The sequence below is a fragment of the Abramis brama genome (genome assembly GCF_963993115.1).
Source record: "Abramis brama genome assembly, chromosome: 18".
NCBI classification, from domain to species: domain Eukaryota; kingdom Metazoa; phylum Chordata; class Actinopteri; order Cypriniformes; family Leuciscidae; genus Abramis; species Abramis brama.
In genome coordinates this window covers 5,653,036-5,666,081 of record NC_139980.1, presented here as the reverse complement: position 1 = coordinate 5,666,081, position 13,046 = coordinate 5,653,036, and the positions used below count along the sequence as shown (strand labels likewise).

Here is a 13,046-nt window from a genome sequence, read left to right as displayed (position 1 = left end):
GATATTTGGCAATCCAAATGTGAGTCAACTAAAAATGCATGTTAATGCTAGGAGTAAAAGCATACAAACACACAAATTGATTATGCTTAAGGAACCAACAATTTTAGCAGTGATACAAGTTGGGCAGCTGCCCAGAAGTGTACGAGCTGAGTCCGTGCACAACAGTAGAATGTATAGTGCAATGATAATCATGGAACCTTTGTAATAATTTTGATTATGAATTAGGTATTCAAGTGCTTACAGAGGAGTTGTCTCTTTTTTGAAATTTTTTATGAATTTGGAAAAGCATTCCACTACCGAGGGACAAGAAGTATTTGCATATAAATCCTACCTAAGGTCAGCTGTATGCACTATTTTATTTGCTGCTTACAAGCATCACCAAGGGAATGAGCTGCATTTGTAGGCCAGATAAGTTTCCTTCACATTCACCATTCAACTCTCCAGTGCCTCACATCTACAGGAAATGCTGTGGTGATTGGAAAGAAATTAACTATGAGCGGCCAGTTGTGTTTCCTGAGTGGTTCAATCTCAACATGGTATTGTTGAGTTTGGAACCAATAAGAAAAGGGATTATAGCATTTTATACCAGAGTACTAACTGTTGTAGTATGTAGTAAAGCAAATATATTACCTGTGAACCGTTTCTTTCCAGCCACATCAAATTCAGAGGAAGGGGTGTTGTTAAAAGGCCTTGTCTCAACAGTGGGAGCCAGTGTTGTTGGAGTCTGTGTTGTGGGAGTCTGTGTTGTGGGAGCCAGTGTTGTGGTGGGAAGTGGGACTGGGATTGTGGTGGTCTCCACAAAATGTCCATCTGTAAGATAGAGTTGCAATCAAAAACAGGAAGAATAAAAGTCCACAGGATCCAACCTCACAATGGCCCAAAAGTATTTGGATGCCTATGTATTAAATTACAAAATATTAAGCCAAAAGACATTTATTTTAAAGTAATGCCATTTTAAGTGTCTAAAAGTGTCCAAATTACTTTTTCTTTTGTAGTTAGCACAGCACTTTATTCAATGTTGTTTAAAAGTTAAGTGAATGTTATTGCTCTGTTAGAGTAGTGAGAATGTGACCGCACTATTCTTCATGGTTAGTACACTCTAGCCCAGGGATTCCTGTCGCAATGAGGGGATTACTATTGGGACAAGCCAAGTAATTATTAAAACTGTATGTAAACAAGCTTGTCCCCGTCTTGTGTTCAAACCAGCTGAATTACATAACAAATGATTATACAACAAGTTCTAGTTTTTATTCCAGAAAGGTCATCCAAGTTTGAGCATATTGAATCATACAGATCTTCACTTTGCAACTTATAAAGCCACTTAGTATGGAAAAATTAAGAATTACAAGCAGCAATTAATGGGGTTCAAGCCCTTTAAGGCCTTAAAGCGCAAATGTAAGACAATACATATTATATAGCAAGCCTGTAAACACCTAAATCATTGACGAAAAATACCTTTTTCTACAATTTCAGGTCATTTACAATAGAAATATTGTTTTTGAAACCTTTATTTCTATAACTGTTATAGCACCACCTATAGCCCAATCTCCATAAATGTTTGCATTCTTGTTTAGAATCATATTTTGCATTATGCTTACATCATTTTGTGAAGTTTTTGTTTAGAAACTGTTATGTACAATTGGCCAAGCCCATCTCTGAATGACCCTGTTATAGCTATCCAAAGGGTAAAGCTAAGGTAAAACTTTTTTTTTTTTGATAATTATTGATACAGAGAATTGTCCTGCAGTGATTTTTATCGAGGTTGTAATATTTAACGAATGATTTGATTGATAGCAGTGGTCCTACAGGCAAAGTTGTTCAGAATGAGGTATGAATATCGTGCATGTGTGAAAAATCGCATACTATAAAATCATTTACGCGCTTGAAAAATGCGATGGTGCCCCCGGTGGCCGATTTCTTTCAAATTTCTCACAGACCTCTAGGGCCATGAGTCAAACAGGCCCAGGGAGTTTCGTTCAGACCAGCCTCCATTAACCTTGTCTAACAGGTGCTCAAACTTCATTGGCCGACGGCGGCCATGTATTTGGCCCTCATAGACCATCATGGCATCTTGGACAAAGACACTGCATGCTAGTTTTCAAGACAATTGGAATGGCTGTTGAGTAGCTATAGCCATTTTTGATATTTTTTTTTCTCCTTTTATAGCACCACCAAGTGGCCAGTCACTACGTCCTTTTTCACGTGACCACAGACTCGACCCATACATAGGTGTAACGAGTTTGGTGATGTTATCTCGTTCCATTCAAGAGTTATAGCCGTTTAAGTAAATGTGGCCACGCCCACTTTGAATATTTTGGTGTCCCATCGTAAATGTGAATGAAAATTTTGCCTTTTCCTGATAATTATTGACAATCAGACTCCAGAGAATCTTTCTGCACTGGTTTGTTTCCGATCGGGTTAAAAACATAAGATTAGTTCACAAAAGTAGATTTTTCAAAAAATCCAAAATATCAGAAAATTTTGTCTTGAGCCAAGGATTCCAATGATATAAGACAGTTTCCCAACCCTGTTCCTGAAGGCACTTCAACAGTGCACATTTTAGATGACTCCTGACCCATATATCTCTGGTCTTGAAGTCTCTACTAATGAGCTGATGAGTTGAATCAGGTGTGTTTGATTAGGAAGAAAGAGATTTGTAGTGTTGGTGTGCTTCCAGGAACAGGGTTGGGAACACTAATATGAAGGAGGTCGCACACTGGACGAGAACAAGGACGCAGCATGGCTTCTAGGACAAGACAAGGTATGCTATAGCACACCGGGCGTGCACTTTCTCAGTTTATGGACAGCAATATTGTTATATTTAAGGACATTATGAAATAAAGATAATGTCTGTACTATGTTATGATTGTACTGTACCATTAAATGCAATCGCTGTTGAGTCTTTACCTCAGAGCATATACGTTAACTGAATTAATTGAGAATCTCACCTGAAAATCCGATAACATCAGCAATTTTCATCCACACAGCTGATTTCTGTATATGAATGTAAAACTAAATGTATCTTGCAGCACAGGGTGAAGTCAGTATGTACATTAACGACAATTTGAGAAAAGTATAATGTTAATTTAATATAAACTATGTAAATGGCGTGGCAGGATTTTGAACAGGGTCCTGAGCCGTAGCGTAGATTTTTTACTTTTGATCGCTGTAGTGCCATCGTCAGGCCAATTGGGGCGAGCCTTCGTTATGTTGTAGACGGGGTGGGTACTACCATCCCTCATAGTTTCAAGTCTCTACGACTTACAGTTTGGTCTGCCTGATCACTTTTAGGGCGGAATGTGGATCTTTGAAAATCCTAACAATTACAATAGGGTTTCAGCACTATGTGCTTGAACCCCTTAAAAAGAGGGAATGTATGTACCTTTGTAAACAACAGCAAACAAATGGCACATGTAAAGTTGAAATTAAATGGAGTACAAATGGCCATACGAAAAACAAAAGTAAACAAAACAATCAGCCAAGACCATCTTCATCAGTATCAACAACAACATCAGATACCATGCTGATTTAGCTCACATTCAGATAGAAATGTGAGCTAGACATTTTTTTTTAAACACAATGTCAGCATGGATTGGAAATTCACTCCATCTATATTGTAAATGTATGTTATAGATCTTATTGTGAAGAATGCCAGGCTTCTCAAATTTTCTCAGTTTCTTCAAACTTCACCAACTTTGAGTGCAATGCCCACATCTCAAAATCCAACCAACAACCAATGATTAGAACCAAGACCCCATCCTACATTTTCTTTTTTCTTTTTCAATAAACAGTTTGAAATAACAGTTTCAATAAACTCTCCCGACTTTCCTCCCAAAACCAAAAATCTGCTGTCTCTATACCAGTTCCTTAAATGGACAGTGTATAAATTCTGCCAATAGAAATGCAAAAATTATTAAACAGAATGTTTACACTGCCAATTATCAACAGATAATCCCTCGCTAAACTGATACCAGTGGTTGGGCCAATGTTGCTATATCAGACTGATCAGGATGTTCAAACAAACACACCAAATATGTACACTTTTAGGGGGAAGTCAACCTTTGAAATTACAGTTTTCTACAAAGGAGTTTCTCCAAAAACTCTGATCACAGGCAGATTCTAAGCATAGCAGAGGTTATTCAGGCATAACAGGAGGATATCCTTTGAGGTTTACTGTGTACATCCTAACTCACATTATCCTTGGAATACTGATTCTAAATTACAGGGGATCAGGTCTTGTGGGTACTAACTACATGCCTGTGACAAGACTCTTTATATAAGAGCCAACTTTAGTCACAAACTGAGCCAAACACTTTTCTGTCCCTTCTTAAGAGTATCTTTTGCATAATTCTTGCATTGACACACATTACAACATTATGAGATGGACATTATGGGCCCTATTTTAACGATCTGAAACGCAAGTATCAAACGCGAAACGCAAGTAACTTTATGGGCGGGTCTTGGGCGCTGTTGCTATTATACCGGCGGGATAAATGACTCTTGCGCCCGGCGCAAATCTAAAATGGGTTGGTCTGAAGTCGCTTCATTATTCATAGGTGTGGTTTGGGCGTAACGTGAAATAAACCAATCAGAGCGTCATCTCACATTCCCTTTAAAAGCAGGCACGATAACGGCGGATTTGCCAGGCGCACGCCAGGAGCGGTTCACAGCCGAGGAGACCGACGTTATCATCAGGGCCGTAAAACATAGAGAAGTGACATTGTATGGGGATGGGAGAAACCCACCCAAATTAGCTTTGGTTTAAACAGTCGTGTAATAATTTGGGTAAATGTGTAAGCTAGTGTAAGCTTTTTTCGCTGAACCGCCTCCAGGAGCGCAAGTTCATTCCCTAATTTACCGACGTGCGTCTGTGGAGGGAAAAGTCCGCTGTGCGCGGGTGCAAAATAGGAATGATACATGCGTCGGTGTACAAAGTCAATTGCACTGGGTGCAAGATAGGGCCCTATGAGTTTTGTGTGGCTGCAAAGAGTTCATCTCACCTTCAGAGTAGCAGTTAAGTATTCCATCAGCATCCAATATTGGGAAACCATTCTTATCCAGTCGGGAATAAAGTCCAGGTGGACATGTAGGCTCAGCAGCTAATGTTGACGGCTCCAATGTTTCTGTTACCATTTGTGTTGTTGTAGGTTCTGTTGTTGTTGTTGTTGTTGTTGTTGTTGTAGTTGTGGTTGTTTTAGTTGTGGTTGTGGTTGTAGTCCTGGGTTTAGGGCGGTCCAAGCCCACAATGGGTTTTCCTCCAACAGTAAGGTACTTGTCACTTGGATTAATCACAGGTCGACTGTCCCTTCCATGACCAAATAATGCTAATCCTTCCTGGTTTACAAGTGGGCTGCCCTGGTCATCTAATATAGCAAAAAGAGATAAAAGTCAGTTTAAAACATGCTGCTCATTTCTATAGTTGTACTGAATTAAAATGGTAATCCACTTACCAAAAATAGTCTTGCCATCCTCTCCAAGGATAACTTTTCTGGGTCTTCCCCTTGAATCTTGAAGGACTCTTCCGTTTTCATTCATTAGGACACCCTTATCCAGATCTACTATCTAAAAGAGTGAATGAAACTTTATAAAGGAGAAAAATCTTTCTTTAACAAAAAATGAGGCAACAGTCAAACAGTCCTGCTTGAATAAGTGTCCCTAAGGTTCCCTGTCTGTGGAGTTTCCATGCCTAGAGAGACATGTCTATTCACATGACTGTCTTTGCTTACGTTAAAGATAATTTTGTTTGGACTGCAGTACTCTCTGATTGATTAGTGTATCCATACAATAGACGTAACAGAAGTCATGGAAATGGGTAGTTACATTCTAGGGTCACTATCAGGGCTACAATCCTGCCATGGCTCACTTTATGCTAAATCTTTCATGGTTTATAAACTGGAATATGAAAAGAAGTGCATAAAATAAATTTGCCAGAAGTAAATAAACTAATATAATTTATTCAACATTTGTATGGATTTTAAGTTATTCAGAGCAGGCAAATTTAGCAATAATTAACGCTGCAAGTAAACACACCCATTTCGTTCCATCAGGACCTGTGATATGTCGGACTCCATTTGGTTTTACATTTTCATCAGATGTTGAGGATACTCTGCCATTTGCAGCAGTCAGATTCGGCCGTCCATTTTTGCCTGAACATGGAAATGTGTAGAAATTAGTAAAAGTGTACTTGTACATGTACACACACTGGAATTGTTGTACGAACAGCATGCGCATCCTTGCAGACAACATAATGTTTACCTTTTCCATAACTTGGCTTGTAGCCATTGACTGGAGTGCTTTCCTTAGAAACTGACCGTAGCCTCGATCCCATCACTGGATTCCGAGACTCAGGAGATATATTCCCACTAGAGCTTTCACCAGCAGACAGCCCATGAGAAGAGCGAGAAACTGAACCTGGGGTGAGCCTAACATTAGTATTACTCCCGACAGCTCTGTCACGATCTGAGATAAGTGGTGACTCTGCTGGACTGTTTTGAGAGGAGGCAGGTGATGATGCTGAAGAGGAGGATGATGTATCCAGTGTGGAAGCAGAGCCAAATCTTCTGTGTTGTACTGGGTACAACCTATTAGGAAGCCGTGATCCTTTCAGACGACTTGCTACCACAGGTGAGCGGACCCGACCATTAGAAGCCAAAATAGGGACTCTTTGGGGAACTGTAGGAAGTGACTTTGAACTGGTATTGGTACTACTTTGTTCCCTATCCACACTTTCATTCTCAAAGTTCTGGACATGTCTCTGATGTTCACTCACAACTGTTGTTGTCGTTTTAGATGCTGCAGTTGAGACGGCATCTTTGGTTTCACTCACCATGGTCTCTTTGCTTCCCTCGTAAAGATAATCATCTTCATGATCATTGCTAATTTTTACAGCTTCATTACTACTGGGATTGTTGGAACTTATTGCAATATTTGTTTCTCTATTTAGCACACTAGGTCTATTTGAGACGGGATTAATCTCATGCTTTGAAGGGAATGTTGTGGGTGAAACTTTAGTTTTATCACTAGTGTCCTGAGAGCTCACAGCAGTAGAACGAGAAGGAAATCCTTTAATAATCGGCCTTCCTGCACCTACAGATGAGGCAGTCCTACTCCACGGTATTCTGCCATCTGGTCTGCGACTCCCTATAACTTTCCTAGAATTTCGGTTTGGTAATGAAAAGGGTGAACTTCGTCCTGTTGAAGAAGGGTTAGTCCTTGAAGGAGAATGGGAAGTAGAACCATAACCATCACTTTTTTCTTCTTTATCATAATTTTCCTTTTGTTCCGGGTGTTCCTCTTTAGTTGTATCAGCAAGGCTTTTTTTGGTTTCTTCAATGGCAGTTGGTTGTTCATCCTTTGTGTCTAGCTCCGTGTTCTTTTGGTTGGTATCAAGCTCCTTTGTTGTATCGTGATTGTTTGTCCTGGTTCCTGTGTGCAGTGTGGATTGTGAAGAAGCAGATGATGATGAATCAGGTTTGTACTTTTCTGTTTGAAGTCTCTGAGCTCTAGTTGAAATTCCAACTCTTCTTCCATTAGGGTACATAGCACCAGATCCTGAACTTGTGACTCGACCTGATGTGGAGGAAATCCTTCTTGTACCTGAAGATGATGATGATGATGATGATGGTAAGGATGATGATGGAGAAGATGCTGAAGAAGATGAAGTGGAAGAAGAGGATGATGAAGATGATGCTGTGGAGGAAGTTGGAGAAGAAGAGATGGATAAGGATGATTCTGATTCTTTCGCTGGTTCAGGCCTGGTTTCCTGTGGTGAGATCACCATAGGCGTCCTATCAGTGACACTTATCTGGTTGTACGAGTTCTTTCCTTCAGGATAGGAGACTGCTGTCAGGTCCTTTCTTGTAGCTGCAGACTCTTGGTTTTGCGACGAGCTCGAAGAATCTTCACTCCGCATCCTTGATCGAGAACCATGTGTGCGAGAATAAGGCCTTCTTAATCTGCTTATATCAACAATTGATGATGTGCGAGGGGTCCAAGAAGGACGTTTGTCTTCAGATGTTTTATGAACAGAGTCTGACTTATTGGGTTTTGATTCTTTAGTGTCAGATGAGTATTTTGAATGTTCCTCTGTTTGTGGTGACGCATTGTTACTGATCTCTGGTTTTGTGTCCCCAGCCTCATTTGCTCTGATCTCCTCTTTTGATGGACTGTCTGTTGGCTTCTCTTCCTCATCTATATTTCCTTCTCTATCTTTGGTATGAGATGAAGATGAATGTGAGTTTGACCTTGAGCTAGAACCTCCGTTTCTGACAGAACCCCTTACAGAGGATAAGATGCTGTGATAGGACCTTGTCTGAGAAAGAGGGCGCCCCCGCCTATTGGTGGTTGGAGTTGTGGTCTGAGTATCAGACTCTTCCATCTCATCTGGCTCCTGATTGTCTGATTCATTGTTGGATGATGTCTTGGAGGTACTTTGACTCGTCCTGTGGCTATCCGTGTTCCTTAAGTGAGTAGTGCTGGCTGGAGACAAAATTGAGATACCAGTCTTAACCGAGTTTCTGTAAAGCTGCTAGTGTAGTAATGTTTATTGGGGAAAACATCTGTTGGGAATACTTACATGCAGGCATTGAAACAATAATGGCTTTAGTCTGTGGTCCTTGTCCCTTCCTATTGACTCCACGGATTTTGAAGATATAGCGGTCGCCTGGCGTAAGTCCATCTATGGTAGCAGAGGTGGTGGTGCCACGGTATGTAACTGACTTTGCGCCAAACGGTTTCATAGCAGGAGCATAGGAAAGGATGTACTCTGGAAGTAGATGTCAAATCAATCAGTACGGTCAATTTAATTTGGATACCATAGCTGAATATTTTCCAATGAACACTGGGAATACCCAAGATTGAATCAATAAATCTAGGCCAAGGATAACACAGTAAAGAGGAAAGTTCCTTCAGCATGAACCGAGAACATTTGTGTTTTCCACATGTACATTTGTATTGGTTTAGCTTTTGAGACTGGTGCTCTGCACGCCTGCTGGAGAAATTGTGATGCTGAAGAGGCTTATCATTCCCATATATTTTGGCAATGCCCAAAGTGGTTTCAGGGAAGACATATGGTCAACTATTAGTAATGTTTTACTCTCCAAATGCCAAAGTCAATTTCTGTTCTTTATTTAGGGCATATTCCAAAACTAATAGAAAGAGCTGACAGATATCTGTATAAAATATGATCAATGTTAAAATACTTTCTCCTATCCCAGCTAAATATGCAGATACAACTGTATGAAATGAGTAATGCCCGGTGCACTACACAATAAACAAATAAAAAATATATGGTTCTTATGGTCTATATGGAACTTGTTGAATTGATAGCCTACCCTGTGGTCTTACCTCTTATTCGCCCATTGGTTTGCTCAGGTGGATCCCAGGTTGCTGTGACAGCAGTACCTTTTCCTCTAAGTGGTTTTACTTGAAAATTTTCAGGAGGGCCAGAGGGAGCTATGGGTGGCAGAAAATAAAAACAGAAATGACAATCAAATTAATATACAATCATAGAGCACTGTGCATTCTCTTTAACCTAACTTTATTTTTTCTGCCAGGATATTTTTCAGATGGAAACAAAAGACAGCTTTACGTTTTCCAGAGGAATGAGGTTATTCTGATCACTCCAAACAAAAATACCAAACAGGCTGTAAACAGTGACATTACAATGAACTGGGCGGTTAGATCATGCTTGTCATGCAAGATTGTCTTGGGTTTTGTGTGTGCATTTGTAGGGGTATACAATACAATACAAAAAACATAGCAATTTTTGTATAGAATACTTTAATCTCCAGAACACTTTAAAGATTTTTTTTCAATCTGACACTGACCTTTTTAGTTTGCAGATAATTATATCTATAATAATAAATACTATCAGAATTTAGCTGCTCAACAATGCAAACTAAGCAAAACATCTGTGTTAAAGATCAGGAAGCATAAACAAACCTGATTCAGGGGTTCTCTGGAACACAGATGCACTCCATTTCCCCTTCTGATCTCCTTGTGAGATACAAATAGAGAACTCGTACATGCTGTCCGCAGAAAGAGTTTCAATCATGAGACGTCTCTGAGTGGTGTCCTTGTATTCCCATCGCGCAGATTCTCCTTTTTCTCTGTATTTCACTGTGTAATACCTGCACACATATTAGTTCTATAGATGAAATATAGCCTTCATAACCTTCATATATATATATATACACAAAATAGTCCAAAGGTTCCAAAAAATGCTGTTCTTTTGGATAGAAAGAATTGTTGTAAAGTTGTAAGTAGCAGAACAGTTTTCAACATAATAATAATAAATTTTTCTTGGGCACCAAATCAGCATATTAGAAGGATTTTTGAAGGATTATGTGACACTGAAGACTGGGGTAATGGCTGCTAAAAATTCAGCTTTGCCATCACAGGTGTAAATTATATTTTAAAACATTGGGCCTTATTTTAACGATCTGAAACGCAAGTATCAAGCGCGAAACGCAAGTAACTTTGTGGGCGGGTCTTGGGCGCTGTTGCTATCATACCGGCGGGATAAATGACTCTTGCGCCCGGCGCAAATCTAAAATGGGTTGGTCTGAAGTAGCTTCATTATTCATAGGTGTGGTTTGGGCGTAACATGAAATAAACCAATCAGAGCGACATCTCACATTCCCTTTAAGAGCAGGCGCGCTCGTTCCATGGCGGATTGCTATTATAACGGCGGATTTGCCAGGCGCACGCCAGGAGCGGTTCACAGCCGAGGAGACCGACGTTCTCGTCAGGGCCGTAAAACACAGAGAAGTGACATTGTATGGGGATGTGAGAAACCCATCCAAATTAGCTTCGGGTAAACAGGCGTATAATAATTTGGGTAAATGTGTAAGCTAGATTTATGCCTATTTTTTCACATCTTCATGGACACAACAATGATTTCCCTCGTGTGTTAATATTTTTCCTTGTAATAATGTATGGTTTTCTAAAAATGAGAACTGCTGCGTCTGTGTGTAGATGAGATAAGCAAAGTGCATGCGCGTTGTGCACACGCTACATTGATTATGGCCAAGCATGCACCCTTAAAATAGCATATGAATAACATGCGCAACGCGCCACTGACTTTAGACTAGGTTTTTCCTGGTCAGTGGCGGAATTGTTTTCTGAAACTGCAAAATAGCACCAGGGAACGTTTGCGCCGGAACACGCCTCCTCTTTGGGCTGAACCGCCCCCGGGAGCACAAGTTAATTTCCTAATTTACCGACGTGCGTCTGTGGAGGGAAAATAGGAATGATACATGCGTCGGAGTACAAAGTCAATTGCGCTGGGTGCAAGATAGGGCCCATTAAGTAGAACATCAAACATTCAATTGAAATTATAATACTATTTCACAATATTACTCTATTTTTGATCAAAGAAGCCTTTATGAGCATAAGAGACTTATTTCCTTATTTACGGTAGTGTATGCAGTGCAGCCCACATACCACTTGGGACACCATTAAAAAAATTAAATAATTAATTTTTACCTGGACCCCCCTGGTATTTCCTTCTTCTTCTCAACAAGTGGATCAACCCATGTGATAAGGACAGACTGAGGAGACAATACTCTAACTGTGATGTCCTCTACTTCATCCACAACCTCTGGCTCTAACATACAGGCATAAAAAAAGGGTATAACAAAGAATGAATATTAGGTTTGCGTGAGCTAAAATATTGAATATGGATTGCTGGTTAGCACCACTATGATGTGTGATTACCTGTGGTCACTTTTTTACTCAAGGTGGCCGTGTTGATGGGTACACTTCTCCCCTGGGCTCTGGGTGCCTGCAGTGATACCACATAGACGGACTCAGATGCTACGAACAGAAGGGGGATACCAGATACGGCCACGTATCATTACACATTACCTGCAATGAGATATACTGAAGACATGCAATCTGAGCAGTTTACAAATATTTGAGCTTAGATCTAAAGGCATACAGTATGCATATCTAAAACACAATTTAACCACTTGAAATTCCTATTAGCCACCTTCAAACATCCTTACCCAGTTTGGGCTTGTTACCATTGCGCTGGTCTGCTTGGTGCTGGCTGAGGTCCACTCTGTGTTTGTTTTGGGCTCGGAGAGGGAGGTGTCCTCCTTGATGAGGGGGCTCTGGTCCTGAGGATGACTGAGGGGCCCTCTGCTGTCCTAGTGCCGTCCTCTGAGTTGGGGGCCGTGGGGTAATCTGTGATGAAGTTATAGACACCATCCTGTCTAATGAAAGAGAGATAGAACAAATAATATTGGCATTGGAGTTTAAAAATCACTGAGATTCTGTCTTCAAAGAAATAAACTCAAAGGAAATATTGACTATAATCTTTGTCCTTATTTTCTTATCGTGATTTTATGCTGTATTGCACTTGTGGCCAACCTCTGTTGTTTTAAATGTGCTTTAGAAATGGATCTGCCCTGAATTGACTTGACTTCATGACTTCATTGTGATAATACTGTACTATGTTACATTATCAAACATAGTGGGGTCCGTAAAGTCTAGATTCAAAATCTAATTTAAACATGGAAATAAACAAAGTTTTAGGATTTTGAAAAATGTAAAACAAAGAAATGTTATGATATAAAAAGCATCTTTGTTTAAAAAGGTCAAATTTCCTTGCTTACACTGAAGCACACATAATATAATTTGTAAAGCAAAAAGCTGTAAAAGTATTTTCACTAGTGGTCTCACACTTTTAAAGCCCGCTGAACTTCAAAGAGGATGACTCATGTTTGCAATCTTTCATAAAACAAACAACATTGGGAAATACTTGTGGAGACGTTGAGATTTGCTAAAGTGAGTAAAGTTACAGGGCCACACAGTTTACAGTCATGTGCAATCTCACTTCCTCTATTATTGCTTTACTGTAATCCCCCATCTGACAGGACTTGGCAGGCGAATGAGACAGTCAGACAGTCTTCCTCCTCTCTTTCCTTCAACACACTGTTTCACGCGCATCTCTCGGTCTCTCCCTCTTGTGTGCAGTACATCCCTGAGAGGGTAATGAAAAACAGCCCCTCTTTCTCCATCAGTCTGTAATGTTTCACTTC

General features: G+C 40.1%; 1 protein-coding gene across 2 annotated transcripts in view; it reads right to left on the bottom strand.

Moving 5' to 3' along the window:
• fndc1 (fibronectin type III domain containing 1) overlaps window positions 1-13,046 on the bottom strand; it is a 37,119-nt gene that overhangs the window by 13,606 nt on the left and 10,467 nt on the right. For both annotated transcript variants that reach the window (XM_084090771.1, XM_084090772.1), the window contains 11 exons: window positions 12,009-12,218; window positions 11,719-11,817; window positions 11,488-11,608; window positions 9,943-10,130; window positions 9,346-9,453; window positions 8,576-8,764; window positions 6,256-8,478; window positions 6,031-6,146; window positions 5,451-5,562; window positions 5,001-5,363; window positions 631-810 (listed from right to left, as the gene is read on the bottom strand). In XM_084090771.1, coding sequence (XP_083946897.1) covers window positions 631-810; window positions 5,001-5,363; window positions 5,451-5,562; window positions 6,031-6,146; window positions 6,256-8,478; window positions 8,576-8,764; window positions 9,346-9,453; window positions 9,943-10,130; window positions 11,488-11,608; window positions 11,719-11,817; window positions 12,009-12,218 — 3,909 coding nt within the window. The remainder of the gene's footprint in view (window positions 1-630; window positions 811-5,000; window positions 5,364-5,450; window positions 5,563-6,030; window positions 6,147-6,255; window positions 8,479-8,575; window positions 8,765-9,345; window positions 9,454-9,942; window positions 10,131-11,487; window positions 11,609-11,718; window positions 11,818-12,008; window positions 12,219-13,046) is intronic.